Source organism: Vulpes vulpes, chromosome 1 (assembly GCF_048418805.1).
Source record: "Vulpes vulpes isolate BD-2025 chromosome 1, VulVul3, whole genome shotgun sequence".
Classification (NCBI taxonomy): domain Eukaryota; kingdom Metazoa; phylum Chordata; class Mammalia; order Carnivora; family Canidae; genus Vulpes; species Vulpes vulpes.
This window is the reverse complement of record NC_132780.1, coordinates 126,417,108-126,435,448: the sequence shown is the minus strand read 5'-3', so window position 1 is coordinate 126,435,448 and position 18,341 is coordinate 126,417,108. Positions and strand designations below refer to the sequence as shown.

At 43.7% G+C, this 18,341-nt stretch overlaps 1 protein-coding gene across 50 annotated transcripts in view; it reads right to left on the bottom strand.

Moving 5' to 3' along the window:
• Positions 1–465: 465 nt before the first annotated feature.
• The window catches only part of RUBCN (rubicon autophagy regulator), a 67,455-nt gene continuing 49,579 nt past the window's right edge, over positions 466–18,341 (bottom strand). For 14 of the 50 annotated variants that reach the window (XM_072725303.1, XM_072725052.1, XM_025990242.2 and 11 more), the window contains 12 exons: positions 18,023–18,233; positions 17,254–17,358; positions 14,575–14,649; positions 8,597–8,657; positions 7,759–7,891; positions 6,966–7,111; positions 6,318–6,382; positions 5,577–5,815; positions 4,947–5,008; positions 4,340–4,493; positions 3,520–3,613; positions 466–3,288 (listed from right to left, as the gene is read on the bottom strand). In XM_072725303.1, coding sequence (XP_072581404.1) covers positions 3,110–3,288; positions 3,520–3,613; positions 4,340–4,493; positions 4,947–5,008; positions 5,577–5,815; positions 6,318–6,382; positions 6,966–7,111; positions 7,759–7,891; positions 8,597–8,657; positions 14,575–14,649; positions 17,254–17,358; positions 18,023–18,233 — 1,524 coding nt within the window. In that variant the 3' untranslated portion in view covers positions 466–3,109. The remainder of the gene's footprint in view (positions 3,289–3,519; positions 3,614–4,339; positions 4,494–4,946; positions 5,009–5,576; positions 5,816–6,317; positions 6,383–6,965; positions 7,112–7,758; positions 7,892–8,596; positions 8,658–14,574; positions 14,650–17,253; positions 17,359–18,022; positions 18,234–18,341) is intronic. The other 36 variants (XM_072725118.1, XM_072724533.1, XM_072724742.1 and 33 more) reach the window with 3 other exon arrangements.

Here is an 18,341-nt window from a genome sequence, read left to right as displayed (position 1 = left end):
GAGAAACAAAGCATTGGATACAATTCAGATGTTGTAGAGAGAAAGATTCATCTCACTTTGTTTTTATTTTCTTTTATTTTTAAAGATTTAAAAATTTTTAAGTACCCTCTGCACCCAATGTAGGGCTTGAACCCATAACCCCAAGATCAAGAGTTGCACTGAGACAGCCAGGCGCCCCAACCTCGCTTTAAAATAAGATACTTACATCAAGAGGATGGGTAGGGTGCACACCTCATGCACTGGAAATGATTAATGCCCATATCTTTTATACGTGAAGAAACAGAATTCCAGAGAACCAAAGTGATCTGCTCAAGGTCACATTCTCATCCAGTTTTCCTGACTCGGAAGGTCCAGTTTTCTTTGCATTATAATTCAGAAACCTCCTGAATTTTTAGACATGCCTGCTTTACAGTGGACACTCAATACCATTTCCTATAGTCAAGGCAAACAAATAAAAGGCAGGAATTTCACTTCCTTTAGTTTATTAAAGATGATAATAAACTGTTAGGCTATGTATGAATTACAGAGAGTAGAAATCCAGTTCAGAACACGAGTTGTACATGAACAGATCATCTCTATTTAGACTCTTCCTCCTTTCATGTTAATTCAACAAAAGCTCTAAAGTCTTGGCAGAGAAAGTCAATAACAGCCTCATTTAAGTGGAAGATATCTGTCTTCCACTCTTCTGCTTTGTCTTGAATCTTGTCTCTACCTTGTAAGCAAACTTTTAACCTTTTTTCCCTTTATTTATGAAAAAGAACACTTCTTCTCTCCCATTTCACTCAGAAGGAATGCTCTTCAGTGCATTCAAAGCTTTCCCCCTACAACAGCAGGAGGTTTTTAGATACTGGTATAAGTTGCAAAGTGCTTTCAAAACATCTCATACTCTTTCCTCTCTCTCTTTCCTCTCAAATAAATAAATAAATGGGTATTTGGACAGTGATGACAGCAGAGTGTCAGGGTCACTAAAACAGATACACAATCTAAGGAGATGGAATGGGGAACATGGAGAAAAATAAGCGAAAAACCAGGAGCATATTAGATTGCTGAGCTCAGCTTTGGAAACTGTTAGCATTTTCCATCCTTTGGTCCTCTGCTAATATGAAACAGGCAGGACAAGAATGACAGTGCATCTCTCCTCCAGTGTAGTGACTTAGAGTGAAGAGCTAGCTAGATGTGTAACTTATACCAAAACTGGACACAGAGCTCACCGTTTTTTTTGTTTGTTTGTTTGTTTTTTTACAAACCCCTGAGTATGAATCTGAGGCCTAACCCTTAGAAAGCCTTGAGTTTTGTGGGGCCATTCCCAAAGCTCCCTGAAGGACAATGGAGCTCCTAGTTAGCCCCTCAAAACTGGGCTAGGCTTGGCTCTCAGAGCCTCTCCCATGAACTGAAAGGAGAACAGCTTCAGGGTCTTCCAGCCTGATCCTAAGTCTGAGGCAGAGAGACCAAAACCACAGGTCAATCCCTCTCTGCTCCCCTTGCCCAAGTAAAGCCTCAGCTCTGGCCATTAACTTACTGCCCCTTCTACTCCCTGTGAGACTCCTGGTTGCCTCCAGCTCAGCCACTCATCAGCTTCCACCAACCATGTGCTACATTCTGTTCAGCTTCTTGGGGCAGCGTCCACACTTAGTATTTTCTACTAGCAACCAATTATGGAGAGACAGGTATACAAGAAGTCAGTCCCAGAAAAAAAATGCTGTAGGCTTTTGTTCACAGAGCTGCCAGCCCTCAGAACAGTGACCCTGACCAGTATGATAGGAAGGGGTCAGGAGTCTATAGCAACTAAAAGAACACCACAAACATATCCACGGTCCCATCAAAATGCACATTTTAAGAAAATGTATGTGTGTGTTAAAATTAGTAATATGAAAAAAACGACTGAACATATGGACATCACCAGGCTACAGAGTTCAGTGCATAATAGGCATAAAGGCTCTTGTTATCCCAAGAACACAGGAACACTCACACTCACACTCATATCCACAAATTGCTAAGTTCTCTAACCCCACTAATAGCAGAGATCTCCCTGCTCCCACCCTAACCTTAACAAAAGAAACTAAGGCAAGAGTTCAGCCACCAGGGAAGGTCCCAGCTCTGTAGCAGGAAGAGGATGAGAATCGAGTGGGGCCATACTTTCACTCAGAACCAAAATAACCACCTAACAGAGGACACGGGGGCAGGAGATCCACAAATAAGATGGTGGATGCAGTTTCTGTCCTTAGCCTAGGATGGCATCAGGGACCTGCCTGAGCTTGACAGATCATATCTGCACCAAAGCTAGGTTGACTAAGAGACCTTATCATGTAAGAGGAGGCCAATAGCTTCTCTGACTGAATCAATGCTCCTGAAGCCACAGAGTTGCAGCCTCAGGTATGCTCGGTGGAAGGCTATGAGGGGGCCTGGCTTAAGCATCAGTTCTGTTTCTTTGTTTCAAGCCTGCCAGGATAAGGAAAGTCAGTTTGTGACATCATTGATGCCTAGAATATTTCACACAAGGAGGTCATGGTGGCCTCCTTGAGGTCTCTGAGGATTCCAGGTAAGAATGCTGTTTCCATGGCCTTAAAAATACCTTAATAACTAGCTGGACAGAATGCCCATGGTGTAGTCCCATTCTCCTTCTCCTCAGGGCACAGTCTGACTCTATTCCAGGACAGAGAGAGAAAACTCCATCCTCCTACTTCAGCAGCAAAGGAGAAGTGAGTTGGTTGAGAAAGGCCTGACTCAAAAGCTCCAGAACTAAAACAAAATAAAACTGGAAATGATACTTGAAATGCAGCTGAAACCAGATCTGGTCCAAGTACAGAAGGCCATGGATGTCAGAAGAATTGGGTCTCATCGTCCATTCCCCCGACAGAGGCACTAGAAGCTTCACATAATGACTCCTGTGTCAGTTCTGATGGAAATATCCAGTACCTACAAATTGTCACAACAGACTGGACCCCACCAACCTAACAAAGGTTGATTATATATGGACGTTAGGTAAGTCATAAAAAAAATAATGATAATAATTAAAGAAAAAAAAAGTGGGGAAAGTCCTTAAAAGGGTGGCTCAGTTCTGCATTATGTGTGACCCCAGCCCCTAGAAGGAGGGCTTAGTGTGCTTTCTTCAGGTGGCCTCCAGAACAGTGGCCTCGAGGGCCAAGGCTTCAGTGGGTTCCTCCTCATAGTCTGACATGTAAGACTCCAGGCTCTGTTTGGCCAGCAATTCCCGCCGGGCCTGCAGCCGCTCGCACCGGGGACAGCTTCCAGACTTGAAGCAAGCTTTATGGTAACACGCTTTACATTCTATTCAGGTTGAGAAGGTGAGAAAAAAAAGAGAAAACGTGTATTACCTCAAACTGGAAGTAAGTCACTGCTACAGCCCCTTGTCGCCACCCACGCTTGGTGCCCCCTTGCTGAAAACAGGGAGTTGCTGACTCAAACTCTACTCCTGTGAACAGGGATGGCTGAGAGGGGAATACAGAGGCTTGGGGTGCAGTGTTGTCTGCCCACTCCATACCTGGCACTGGTCCTTACCTTCACAGGTCCGGCACTTATGGAGCTCAAAAGGAAAGATGATGTCCTCCTCATTCTGACAGAACTCACAGATGAAGCCCTTGGCTTGGCAGAGCTGGGGGGGAAGGGAGGCAGCAAGGTCAGGGGAACAGAGGGATGAACCCAAGTGAGGGGCAGGGCAAGATATAATTAAGACCTGAGTGAGCTGGACTCAGGGGCATGAGAGCCAAACTGCGGCCGGGACTAGGCCGTGTTATTACACAAAGCTTTACGGTGCGTACAAGGGAGTTTCTGAAACTCAAACCACTCTGGTGCAGAGATGGAGAAGGAAGGCATGGTGCGCCACAAAGGCTTCCTAACGTTAAAATTCCAGTGTGGGCGATGACTCTATTTTGAAATGGGAACCACAGTCAATAAGATAAAATGTGAAGACAAGGGTATTTCTCTAAAATAATGCCCAGCCTTGAGTCGGGTTAGAGCAAAGCATTCTCTTTGGTCACAGTGATTGAAAATGATAAAGTGATAAAATGGAGACTCTCTCCCGATTCCAATTCAGGGTTCTCCTCCCACATCAGGACGATTCTAGAGTGAAGGCCTGCTCAGTCCTGCCCGTTACCCAGGGGCAATGCCAGCACCACATCCTCTTCAAATTCCAGGTTCTTCAGATCTGGATGATTCAGCCATTTACCAACCCAGGGGCTAGCAATCCTGCCCAGTTTCTGTCACAGTGCTGATAGGCCATGTCTGCTTCCTGGAACTGTGTGGCAAGAACCCAGGTCCACCTCACTCTCCATATCCCTGAGCAAAAGCCCAGTCACATGCTCAAGCGAGACTATCTCACCATGCATCGCTCTACGTGGGCAGCCCCTGCCCTGGTGAGCTCAGCGAGCCGGGGTCCCAACTCCCCCTTCCTGGTTGCAGTCAGGTCATTCAGTGAGTACAGGTGGAGATCCTCGGTCAGGTGGCCGGGAACTGTGTCAAAGGAATCCAGAAGCCTACGGGAAACGAGGGGAAGTAGGGAGGTGCAGAAAATGAACATGTGGTGTGGCACATCAACGTAGAAGGATCTCTATCCAGAAGCAAGATAGGGAAAAGAAGAGTCAATGAGGGTGGGCAACACTCAGCCAGCCTAGGTGTTCCAGAACACCCAGACCCTCCACACTACTGGGTATCTGGATAGGAGAAGTGATTTTTATACCCTTCAGCACAGTGATTCACGCAGCTTGCAAAGAGTGGTAGGTTTGTTCTTGATAGAAAATCAGAGATTGTCCCCTCCAAAGAGAAGATACAGACACAGTTACTGTGTAGGCTTTTCATTTACCATTTCTGGACTTTTCTGCAAATTTCTCTAATTTCCCTCTTCACATAACAAGGGACAACTGCTGGGGCATGCCTCTTTCACAGACGTTAACCCAGCAAGAGACCACTAGCCGCAACACAAGACTTACTCTTTGGCCAGTCGGCATGTCTTGAACATGTTCTTCATGTGATACAGCTGGATCCGCAGCAGCTGAAGAGGAAGACGTTGTGGTGGTGGAGTGGGGGTAAGGGCAGGTAGGAAGAGGAGAGAAACACCCATTAGAATGACCAGCACCTTTAAACGGTGGGGGTCTAGAAGCTCTGCATGCAGCAGCCAGAGCCAAACTATTCTCTACTTCTTAACTCAACAACTTGCTTTGAAGTGACCTCCTGTCAGGCAGGGCTCCTCTGCTAGGCTGGGCTCCCAAATCACATACACAGCTGAGAAATTCAGAATTTGAATTTCCCACCTGATTCCCTATTGCCCCTTCAGTATATTTTTAGCGCATGGGGAACTCCTGCTTTTGTCACTGAGCGCCACCTCTGGCTTCAGAGCTGCCGTAGTCTGGTTTGAGGCTCTGACTAGACGGATAGGTGGGAAAGGGCCGGGGAACTGAGAAAGTGCGCAGAGAAAGCACGAGTGAGGAGCCGATTCTAGCTCCGCCAGGGTGGATGGACAGAAGTGCGGTATAAACAGCAGAGCCGGGGAGGGGGGGGGGACAGAGGGAGGGGATGAGGAACGAGGAAGGCACTCAGATGGGGCCTCTCACGGCTCTCACCCGGACTTGGTTGAGCAGCTTGACCTTCCGATAGAGGGCACTGTTGATGTCCTGCACGTTGAAGAGAGGGTCATTCCAGATCTTGATGAGCAGGTCCTTGGAGAAATTGCTGACATAGTACTTGCTGAAGTCCCACTTGCGCAGAACGCGGCTGGGGATGACCACCTGGGCATTTTCATGGCAGCACTGGCAGAAGTACTTGCCCAAGTACTCACAGTACCGCAGCCGCTTGATGTAATCTGGACAAACCAGAAGGTCAAAGGTCAGATGTGGCTTTCCCATCTCTAAGCTGCTAGGGCAGCTCTCCTGATTGTTTTGTTTTGTTTTTTTTCCAAAGACCGGGAAGGGACGGCTGCCCGGCTCCATCCACCTCCATCCACCTCTTGTGTGCACTCCCAAAGCTGGCAGGAACCCGCAGAGTGGGGCCCGTGGTTTGCTGTGTCCCCTCTGAAGGCCACCGAGGAAGCAAACCTTGCAGAGTGGGTAAGATCCAGCTTCCAAGCACCTGGCCGAAAATACCCGATTTTCTATAGTACACTATGCTGGCAACGTGCCCCCAGAAATCACTTCCCTCCGATTCAGTGATCCTGCCTAGCCCTGCCTTCTGGGTCCGGGCCCCTTCCTCCCCCTTCCCATTTCTGCTCTGCTGCCTCCTCTCACTCCATCTCTGACAGGCCTCTGTTCTGAGTGTGAGCCGGTACAGCCCTTGGAGGCGCTGTGTGGGCAGGAGAAGACGCTCACCAGGGTCAGTCCGAATGCCGCACCCGGCACAGCGGTAATTCTGCTTGGCCACAGCAATCTTCCTCCTGAGGAGAGGGGAAGGAGAGGGCTTTGGTAGATACCAGCTACACGAGGCTTCTGACTAGAAAGCAGGAGGAGGCAGACACAGGGCTCTTGCTGAGCATGAGAAGAGGGGGAGTTCACCTATTGTGTTTTAGAATTGGAACAAACGAACTCACTGGGACAACCGATTCAAACCGAGGGTTACTAGGTCAGAATCTAGGTCTAGGCAGGGACAGCCTCCAGCCCTGAATCACGCTTCCTGTACAAATATAAGAGAGGAGAAATAGGACAGAAGAGAGAACAAGAGGAAAGAAAAGCAACCATTCATCTTAAGAGAAAAACCAGAAAGCCCACAAAACTACTGGGAGGAAGGCAGTAGATTTGGAAGGCCAGTGATGGAAGACCTCTTTCCAGTTAGCTCTGGGAAGCAACAGGAGGATCAGGAGTAAGACTTGAAACCAGATGGATAATCCTCTCCCTCTGCTGTTAAGTGAATAGAACTGTGTGGGAGCTACCGGTGGAGGCAGAGACAAGGAGCGAGGAGACAGCCCCGACAACCAGGAGCATGCATCCGTTTCCCAAAGGGCGGAGATCCTGGCTACTCACGTCGGGGCTGGATGAACATTGAAAATGATCTGAGGTCGGGGTGGGGCCCACTCCAGGTTGCCACGAACACGAATCCGCAGCTTGTAGATGTCAGCGTGCTGCCCGTCGTCTGGTGAGATGGGCAGTGAGTCCGGGATGGGCAGGAGCTGTGGGAGAAAAGCACAGGGTGATCTAACATGGACAGTCTCTGGGAACACATGCTTGGCCCTTTGGCCATAACAGAAGCATAGTTAATGAAAGATATTCCAGGAACACCTCGGGTAAAGGCTTCAAAGAACCTTGGCCCTCGGCACACACCAGTAAGGCATCAGGCTACTGGAAGTGAGGTCCTTGTGTTCCAAGATGCAAAAGGAACAGAAACAGCATTCCAGGGTGATGGCACCCATTGCTGATGCTGTCTCTGGGCTCACCCCAGGACCCTTGCGATGCTATACTCAACTGTAGAGCAAAGCAGATTATGAGCAGCTCACTTTTTCCACAGTGTCTCAAAGGCGGTCACACTACACGAGTTCCACCTCTGGGTCTAGTAAGCGGTCATGTGGAATAAGAAGAGGGAGCCATTATCTCCTGTTTTGACCATTGCTAGGGAAAACCCAGGAAAGCATGTATTCATTCATTCATTCATTCATTCACTCACTCACTCAACACATTTGCAATGAACATCTTCTGTAAGTTAGGAAACATAAGGCTCATTCTAGATGAGGGACGTGCAACAAAGGAGAACAGCATCAGAAACGCTCATAGCCTCCTGGGGCTGGCAGCAGGTGGAGAAAAAAATGCCGAAGAAATCTACCTTCTGAGGGGCATCATGCTCTGGAACTAGCCATTCTAGCTCTGAGGCAGCTGGGAGTTGCATGCCTTCGAACTGCTTCAGGAGTCCCATGGCCACTGCCTCTGCAGATGTGGAGTGAAGGAAGCAGTGGGAGCTGGAAAGGAGATTCAAGGAAGGCTGAGCATACAGAAGAGACAGGAAGATGGGAGCCTTCCCTCCAGGGTCTGATATTATACCCGGTGACTTCTTGGCTGAGAACACTGCAGCACCCTCACTGACTTGGCTTCCTTTCTCATCTTCCTACACACGGAGGAAAATACATTGATCTTATGGTCCAAAGACATGGGCTCAAATCCCACTTAATAGCATTACATGGCACTGCTAGGTAGGGGTTCTGTATCACCTCCCTTCTCTACACTTTGGTTCCTTTAACTGTAAAAATGGGGGTTATAACACCTGTTTACAAAATAAGTTGAATATAACTGCCTTGTGAACAATAGAGAACTGTTTGTTGCTCCCAAATGAGCTACTCTTTCCCCTAGTTGGATCTACAATGTGAAACCGGTTCAATTAGATTTCATACTCAGAAATCATGATCACTGTTCTCTCTTTTGGTATCTGATCTTCTGGGGCCTCTGTTACAATCAGAGTCAGCATAGAAGGAACAATCTATACTACGAGCTTTGCCTCCACCAGAGTGGAACCAATCATCCCGGGGGCTTGCCACCATCAGGCAGGCCCATCACTTTAATCAGGTCTCTTTGTGAATTTGGATACTTTTCCCATCCAAATGCCAAAAATTGGGTTTGTTTCTCCACACACCCAAAGTTTTATTGGAAAAAAAAAAAAAAGTACTTACAAGGGTTGGGAGGAAGTGAAGGATTTGCTGTGTGAGGCTGTGCTCCTTCTGATGTCAGCATCTAAATGGAAACCAGAGATAAGGGGGGCCGGAAATGGGAAGGGAGGAGGTTAGGGATAATAATGGAAACCACTCCAAGCTTTTGCCAGCTCAGCACTCTAGGTAGCAACTACAAGCTACATTCTATGCGGGATAAGGAGCAGAGACCAGGTAAAGCTCTACACACAATTTATAGTTTGGCTCTGTTCAAGTTCACAACGAGGTCGAATTAGTGACATTATGCACAGCATGGAGACCACCAAAATGGCTACAAATCCAAGTGGGAACACAAACTCATATTTGGTGCAAAACAGTGAATGAGAAAAGGAAGCATCCTAAGGCACACAGGGACACACCCTCTATCAAGCAGAAACACAAAACAATTACTCCAATCTCTCCCTTGTTCTCTAAATCACAGACCCTCTTAAATGATAAACTCTCAGAGGTTAAGAACTCTGTCTAGCTTTGTTATATCAAAATCAGTACTTAACACAGAACTTGGATCACGGAGGTTACTCGTTAAATGTTATGTGGAACTGGAACTTTTCTCCTAACATCTGACTGCTATTGCTATTGCTCCCGAATGGGAGAAGTCTTCTATGTCCGTATAGAAGCTTCATGGAAAGATTTCCTTTCTGTTTGGTGGCACGGGAAAGAATAGAACTTCTCTCTGACTTGGCAGCTCCCCAGAGATGCCTGATAACCAACAAATTTTCATGGAGATATTCAACATGATCTTTTCTATAGAACATAATCATAATCACAGGCAACTACAGTGGACTTTCCAAAGCCTTTTTCTGCTAAAGGATTTCTAGTAACAATATGCCTGAACCTCCAGGGACCTCATCTTTCCAGAAATGTTTGATGGAGAAAATGTGGAATACAGCACTCATGTTCAAGAAAGGCAGATAGAATGTATTCAAGTCCTGAAAACAAGACTGTTCTGACGTCTCATCCCTCATTTCCTTTGATGCCCAGTGAAAAGACATTCCTTTCCTAATTAAAGCTACACAATGATCAATCTATTGCATTTGAGCCCCTCAAAAGAGCACTAGAGCTTACATGACATCACTCTGCAGTTGGCCATAAGTAGCTCAATTGTTCTTCACGTTTCCTCTGTATATATGTTTTTTGCATGTGCCACTAGATCATAAAATATCCTTGTGAGGAAATGAGAGCATGTCTAATTCTTTTGTTTGGCACAAAATATTTAACACAGGGCTCTGTATACAAGCCCTGTATATTCAAGTAATGTTCCTAACAAATCAATGTTTTCAAAGTTTGAGTGAGTGGAAGCAAGGGAACAGAACTGAAATCTGTCAATGAATTTTCATGTGCTCTTTAGAGAAAAATTTAGGGCAGCAACAAAATTTTTGACTAGTAAATAGCAAATCCTATTTTATTTAACAAAGAAGTTCATGTATATTATATTTTATGTCTGAACTTGTACCACCAAAATCCTGATCTCAATACATTGCTAGCTATTTATTCCATTCTAAATAGTGCTAGTGAAAAAGAAATTCTAGGCAATAGTAGATCTCCACAGACCATTTGGTTTGTAGCATTTATTTGAATAATACTTGTACTGCCTTGGATCTGTACAGAAGTCTTGTCTTGCCCTTATAATCTGACTATTTTGTACATAATAGATTTTCAGAAAGTATTTCCTAAATAAATGATTAACTGGCTAAAAGCAAAAAAAGCAAGTATCGGCCTGTTGGGTAAAATAGAAAAAAAAATGAGAGAAAATCTTAGACAGATATCTTTGAATAAAGAGTTAACCAGGGGGATCCCTGGGTGGCTCAGCGGTTTGGCGCCTGCCTTTGGTCTGGGGCGTGATCCTGGAGTCCCGGGATTGAGTCCCATGTCGGGCTCCCTGCGTGGAGCCTGCTTCTCCCTCTGCCTGTGTCTCTGCCTCTCTCTCTGTCTCTCTCTCTGTCTCTCTATATCTATCATGAATAAATAAAATCTTAAAAAAAAAAAGAGTTAACCAATGTTGCTACTAAAGAGCCAGGCTATTAAAGAAAACCCTGCACATCAGAGAGGAACAGTGGTGACACTTCAAGGTTGCCAAGGAAACCACTGTCTTCAAAATACTATTTAGTAGTTCTTCCATTTCACAGAAAAAAGTCATTTTCTCTTTGAGAGAAAACGAAATCATTCTCTGCTCTTTGGAAAATACAGTCAAGTCATACTTTACCATGTCTCTTTCTTTCTTTTCTTTTCTTTTTCTTTTTACCAGAGATGCAATGACTTCCTAGCTAATCATGAACACTTCCAGTGAGGAGGACCACACCGGTTTGGCTGGGACGATCTAACCCTGGGAGTGGAGCAGGAGAAGCGGCACTTGATATCCAGACATGCCACCCAAAACTGGCAAAGGCCCTGGGGGTACTGGGCCTCTGTTGTATTGCTGACTTTCTGGTCAATTCAAGCATATCATTAAGTTAATGTGGTTGGAACACTAGCCAAGGGATCTGGGTAAAAGTAGACCAGGGTCTAAGACAGAAAATTAACAAGTAAAGAGACAGGAGGAGGCCATTCAATTAATTATGAAACTTTTATTTGATTCTTTGGCAAATATTTTTTCCTAAGAAAACTGATTTCAAATGCTTTTGATGCTTTAGGTAAGGCTATTACTGTGGACTGAGAAAAAAAATTCAAAAATATAAAAACAAAAACAATTTAAAAATAACATGCTGTAAGAATTTTTGCATGTCCAGACACTGGTATTTGGATGGTCAGGGAAGAATCGGTTAAAACCTCGGTACTATAGCAAAATCTGCAAATTTTTAAACAAAGTGAGGCACAGGAAGAGAATCAACTTCAGACTTCATTGGCCAGTCTGACGTTGGTTTCCTTCCTGCTTTCCTTCTGGCAGATAAGGTGACTCCCAACACATCTGGAGATCCAACTCCAATGGCTTTTCTGTAGTGCTGACTAGAGAGGAAACATTTTTAAATGGAGAATCACAATTGCTCTGCTTTTTAAAAAAGAAAAGAAATTTACTTGAAAGGGCAGTGTGGGGAGAAGCAACTGATTACTTTGAATTGGACATAATTTTAAAACTTGTCAGAAAACAGAAAACATAGTTTATGAACTTCTGTCTTTATATATTGTGCCAGTTAATCAATTTGCTGCCTTTCAGCTCCAAACCTGCTCTATGATGATGGAGCTGGACTCAAAAAAACGGCAGCCCTCTGCCAGCTGGCACCATGTTAAGTCTTGCCAGTAGAGGGCACTGGAGGGACGCCAGAGGAGGAAGGCGTCTGTCCTGCTGAGTCTGGTGTGCTCCTCCAGGCAGACTCCTCCAGGCATGACATGATGTTCCCCTGGGGAAGCATGCCTTCACGAAGGTGGCCTTACAGCAGAGTGCCACTAGCGGTACTTCTCATAAACAGCTTCCCCTGGCCCCTCCCATGTGCCACCTCCCCCAGCATCTCTTGAGTTCTGAGGCACAGCACTTCCCTAGGGGCAGCCTCCGCCAGCACCCCACAGAAGGGTTTCCTGATGCTGTTGGCACATGGTACTTCTTGTGGACAGCATCCCCGGGCACTCTCTTAGGGCAGCTCTGCAACCTCAGAGAACTTATTCACCTCTAGTGAGTAAGGAGGTCTGGATCTCAGCCTTGAGAATGTGGTCCTCTTCTACATTTGTTCCTCCCTAGGTGTTCTACCTCAAGCCCTAGGGATACCGATTGCTACCTATATCTGCTATTCCTGTATTCGTTAGAGTTCCTTTTACTCCTTATGAGCCAGTCTCCCATTACTTCAGTCCCCCATGACAGTTAATAATTCTTTATTTTAAACTTTCCCTAGTCAAATTACTCTGTGGTTTCTGTCTCCTGAATGGCCCATGACTAGATACATGTATGTGGAAGACTGAAATTCTAGAAGAATCAACAAAGGAAGATAAAGAACAATTGATGAAGCTGTAATAAAAGGGGAAGGAGGAGGGGTGGAGAATAATAAACCCTAAAACTAAAGAAGCTGAAAAGACTGTCTGGGATTGGGAGCTTATGAATGATCTCATACCAATTTGGCAGATACCATCAGAAGAAATTGGTGAAGTAAAAGAAGCCAGACACAAAAGATCACATATTCTCTGATTCCACTCATATAAAGTATCCAGAAGAGGCAAATCTATACAGACATAAGCAGATGAGCAGTGGACTGGGGCTTGGAGTGGGGACAGAAATGAACTGTAAATGGGCACAAGAAATCTTATTGAGGTGATGAAAATGTTCTAAAACTAGATTATGGTGACGCTTGCGCAACTTGGTAAATTTGCTAAAAATTATTGAAAGGAAAAGGGGTTAATGACTACAAAGCTTTCTATAAATAAGCTTTCTGTGATCACAAGGTTTAAATTCACTTTATTGCTAGGAGGAAGTAATTTCCAAATCCATTTCCTTCAGAAACACTTCTACTTGGTGAATCAGGATCTAAGAAATGTGATTACATCAAGCAGAGTATTATACTATGCAGAGTTGTCATCATAGATGATATCCATAATATGTTTAAGCACTTAAATTTTTCCAAGGGCACTGCAGATTTTAACTATCTTCCTCTGATAGTATCTACAGAGGTTCCTCAAAAGCATAAATCACTTATGATGACAAAAAATAAATACATCTATAAACCACTAGATGTAATCAGGAAGATAGCTAAGGATGAATTTTGTACCATTAATAAGCCAGAAACAGATGAAAAGGAAGAGGAAACAAAAAAGAAATCTAGAGTATCTCTCTCTCTCTGTGTCTCTCATAAATAAATAAAATCTTTAAAAAAAAAAAAAGAAATCTAGAGTAAAGAAAGATGAAGTGTAAATTATACTTTCATAAATAAGAATCAAGCCACTACTTTTGGGAGAACTTGTTCTGATTGCTTTGCCTATAACTCCCATAATGTGCTAAGACTGTGGTCACAAGAAAAAGTAATTTTCTAGTTGAAAAATGCTTCATATATATATATAAAATGTATAAACGTATAAAAATATATAAAAAAAAACTTTAAACTCCCAAAATGGGGAAGAAAAGATGCCAGGAAGACCAAATAAAGGTCTGCCTTATGGTTAACACAGACTCAATATGCTCTGACAGAGAAATGGCTGGCAGTCAATAAATGTACCCGCAAAAGGATTGTGGTCGTAAACACATAAGAAACCAGTTAAAAAGTGATAGGATAATTACTTCTCAAGCAAGAGAAGACGATGTTAGAATAAATTACAACTCTTTGGGAATAGAGAAAAAGGAAACTAAATACTTCTACTTCTTCACATCTTTATCTAATCTTACATCATTATTTCAAATTCTAGTAGCTGACACCATTAACAGTTAAAATAAATTGTTTAATAAAAAGTCCTGGGTTTTGCTGTTATGTGTTTTGAAGCCCCTTTGAGTAGAAAATTGGTACTTTCAGTTAACCCCACCTATGGAAAGCCTACTGGTTTGAATCATAAAGCAATTACCAAGGCCAAAAACATCTGCAGCGGTAAATCCTAATTGTATACAAAATACCAAGAAGAGATAGCTTTCTGCAAACTGACTGCAAATTCAAAACTCTGAAGATACTACATTTTCACACCATCTATCTGACTTTTGCAGTAGCTTAGCTGTTGGTTTGAGGGACAATTTCTTCACCTGACCAATGCTTTCTAAACTGCCTACTACCTCCATCAGCTACAATGACCACTTAGTCTATAAATATCACTGTAGGGAAAGATCCACAAGGACTATCTTGGCGAGGTGGATTATTAGGGGTCATGTGAAGAAGAAAAGGAGTATCTGAAATGTTCTTAGCTGGCTCAACTCTGTTTTTTCCTAGCTAGTTCTCTAAATCTTATAGATAGGTGTCACAAGATAAAGATTGTACAAAAGCTGATGCAAACATTCACACACATGCATGTATGAGCACACCCACACTTCCAACACAGGCTACCTGAAAACATCGAGGCCATTGACACTGAGAGTCCATTCTTTGACATGTGAGTCAGGTTAGATCCTTCGCTACCATCTGCGATAATGATTATAAAAGGGGGCCCTTTAGTATTCAGACAGGCAGTAAATCAATGAGAATGACAGTTCTATTCCACAGTTCTATTCCTGTTCTAGGAGTCAGGACTTGACTTTGCTCCAAAAGATAAACTGCTCTTAGGAAGTTACATGCCACCCAGTATTGCTTGGGAGATAGTGATTGCTGCTTCCCCAAATCAACCTGACCTTAAAGGCTTCTAAGGTAGTGGTTCTCAACCAGGAGATGCACCCTTGTCGATACCTGGCCAGTGGCTGGGGATGATGGTAAACATTCTACAGTCCATTGGACAGTCTCTTACAACAAAGGATTATCTGGCCTAGAGTTTAAGAAACCCTCCCCTGAGGTCTTTCCCTTTAAGGATTTCCATCCTGAGCTGACTAGAGTTAGTTGATTAAACAACTCCTCTGGGACCAGAAATGCAACAACAGTTCCCCACAGGAGTGCACCTCATGCCACTGCCAGGCAGGCTATTTCAAATTTGACTCCTTTCAGACTGAACAGCTTCCCCTGGCTCCTTGCTTTGCTGCAAGGAACACTTAGTAATCACGTGGACTGCTCCATACCCAATGAGGTGGTGTTTTGAATTTACCTTAATATTACCCTCAAGAAATTCTCTTGATCCGAGAGATAGGCCAGAACCCTTTTATTTTCTTTGAATTTGGAGGTCAAGTCAATCATAGATTGTGTTATAACAAACAACAGAGTTGGTCTCTGCCTAGTTCCCGGCACAGAGCTCCTAAAACCTTTGCAAATCCCAGAGTGATAGGAGTGTCTTGTTATTCGTAACGAGTCCCTTTCCGTTATATCTGAATTTATTATGTTAATGAGGTGCCTCTCGGGGAGCATCCAGATAACTTTAGGTTGGGCCTGGTTGCCAGAAGAAAAACCAACCACCAGATTAGAGGATTAGAATTTTTAGTCCCACTTCCAATCTTCCAAAAAGGGAGAGGGACTGCAGATTGAGGTCAATCACCAACAGCCAATGATTTAAGCACACATGCCTACCTATGTAATGAAACCTTAATAAAACACTTATAATGATGAGGTTTGGGAAAGCTAGGTGGTTGGTGAACATTCTGATGTACTGGTAGTACAGCACATCTTTGCATGGACACAGAGGTCCCTATGCTCAGGAAACTTTGGGGCCTTGCCCTAAAGTACCTCTTCATGTGACTGTTCATTTGTATCCTTTACAATAAACAGTAATCTTAAGTACAGTATTTTCCTGAGTTCTGAAAGTCATTCTAGCAAATTATGGAACCTGAGTTGGGCGGCATGGGGGGGGTGTGTGTGTGGGTAGGGTCATGGGAACTCCTGAATTTGTAGTTGGCTGAGGATAAGAGCAGGTGGTGGTGACCCCATTTGTGGTTGCCATCTGAAATGGGAGTATCCTGTGGGACTGAGTTCTTAACCTGTGGGGTCTAAGCTAACTACAGGAATTAACATCAGAATTGAATTGTCAAGATACTCAGTTGGTGTCAGATAATTGGAGAAATGCTGTTGGAAAATCACATACAAACGAACCAAAAAAAAAAAAAAAAAAAAAAGGAGTTTTAAATGGCTATTGTCACGAATAGAAATCACATACACTAAAGAGAATAAAGGAGGAAGCCTTCCTAGAGACCTGGAAAAATATGTGTAAACATTGCATTTCTGAACAGGGGGAAAAAAAATCCAGCTACCACTAGATTTCAATTACTACTGGAGGTCTGTGCAGGTAAAAAGTGAATTATGTCAATCCTCTAGATTGATATAAACAGATCTATAAAAAAAGATCTATTCATCATCATCTTACAATGGAGAATTACAGATACAATTCACCTACAAGAAAATAACTCTTAGTTTCACCCATGGGGGAAAGCTAGGGGCTTTCCCCTAGCTTTTCAGTTTGTTGTGCTCATGGGAACTTGAAAAAAATCTATGATTTGCAGGAATGGACTAATCCATTAATCACGGGTTAACCTGCTTTAACACAATTGCCATCCCAGGTTAGAGACCCTCCCCTTCATCGTGCATATGCTTACAACAACAACAACAACAACAACAACAACAAAACAAGGCTCTGTGATTCTGCTAAGCAAGTTAGTGCCGATAGAATAAAGCTTTACTTTGTAAACTTGATTTTTTTCCTTTTTTTGCTTTTTCTCCCACCAATGACTCTTTTTGTCCTTTTCTCTTAGGATTATAACAAAACTCCTTTCAAACCCTTTGAAACAATTTCCATTGTGTCATGGAACACAAGGGAATAGGATTCTAATTTCAAGCAGGTATGGGCCAGTCATAGGCTGTTAGCAAGAGGAATCAAAGTAAAAATCCAAGAGAAAGGTGCAATTGAGACCCATCAAGGTGACTTCAGCACCCAGACCACTCTGAAGCACTGCCTTTCAGTGTTCTTTTCTGCTTAAATTTTACTAACGGGGTTTTGTTTCTAGCTAGAGAGGCCATCTTTTACAATTACTGACAACATTTCAAAATGGACCATGTTGAAGATTCTCTATACTAGGGGAAAGCTTCTCAGTCAATGACTTCAAACTGAAAGAAACAGGTAATGAAAGTTGCTTGAAATAAAGGGTAGCTCCTTACCTTGAATTTCAAATTCATCAACCTCATCAGCAGAGCCGGAGTCAGAGAACTGTGTTGAATCACGTGAGCTGAACTGGGAGCTGCTAGAAGTGACCCGAAAGCCTGCTATAAAGAAAGAAAGAGAAAAAGGAAAGAAGAAAAGAAAGAAAGAAAGAAAGAAAGAAAGAAAGAAAGAAAGAAAGAAAGAAAGAAAGAAAGAAAAAAGAAAGAGAAAAAGAAAAGAAAAGAAAAGAAAAGAAAAGAAAAGAAAGGGAAGGAAAGAAGAAAGAAAGAAAAAGAAAAGAAAAGGAAGGGAAGGAAAGAAAGAAAGGTTGGTTAGTAAACAGGACAGAAAGAGGTCTCCTACTCCTAGGGTCACAATGAAAGGGACCTGGTATGACTGGGAACATTGGCCGGGAAGATGCTGGGAGAAATGGGCACTAGCTCTTCTTGTCAGTTGTTCATTTTATTTACGAAATTTTGAAAGTTTCAAATAAATAGAAGGTACTACTATCTGGGAAGTGACTCTGGGACCAGCAGTCTTAGTTCTCATATAAGAAATCTATTTTTTTTGGAAGATATTTCTGAGGTAAGAAATGGACGAACTCTAGAGCTCTGGGTCTGGTAGGAAAAAAATTAGAACAGCATAAAAAACTCTTTCCGATAGCAGAGGAACCCTTGGCTTGGTTATGCTATCTCCAAGTGAGACACAAAAGGAAGCTCACTAGGCACCAACGCTTATCCAGAAGCCCTGCAGAAGCAGAACTGAGGGGCTCGCAGCCTCACTCACTTCCATGCTCTGTCTCCTGGTACACGGGGAGAAGGTTCTTGGTGCGGATCTGCTGGCGACGAAGGCGGATCTTCTGCTTCAGTTCCTGGATCTCTCTATCGCTGTCTTCCTCCTCTTCTTCCTCCTCTTCTAGGCACTGGCTCATCATATTGCACTTCATTAGCTCAATGGCAGCAATCAAGGACTCTGAGATGCTGAAGTGGGCATTCTCCTGGGGGGCAGGAGAGCACCAAAGAAGTTGATTAGCAAGGGGCTGGATGTGCTGAACATCTCACTGACTGTAATGCTGGCAAGTACAGTTTCTATGACATGCACTGCT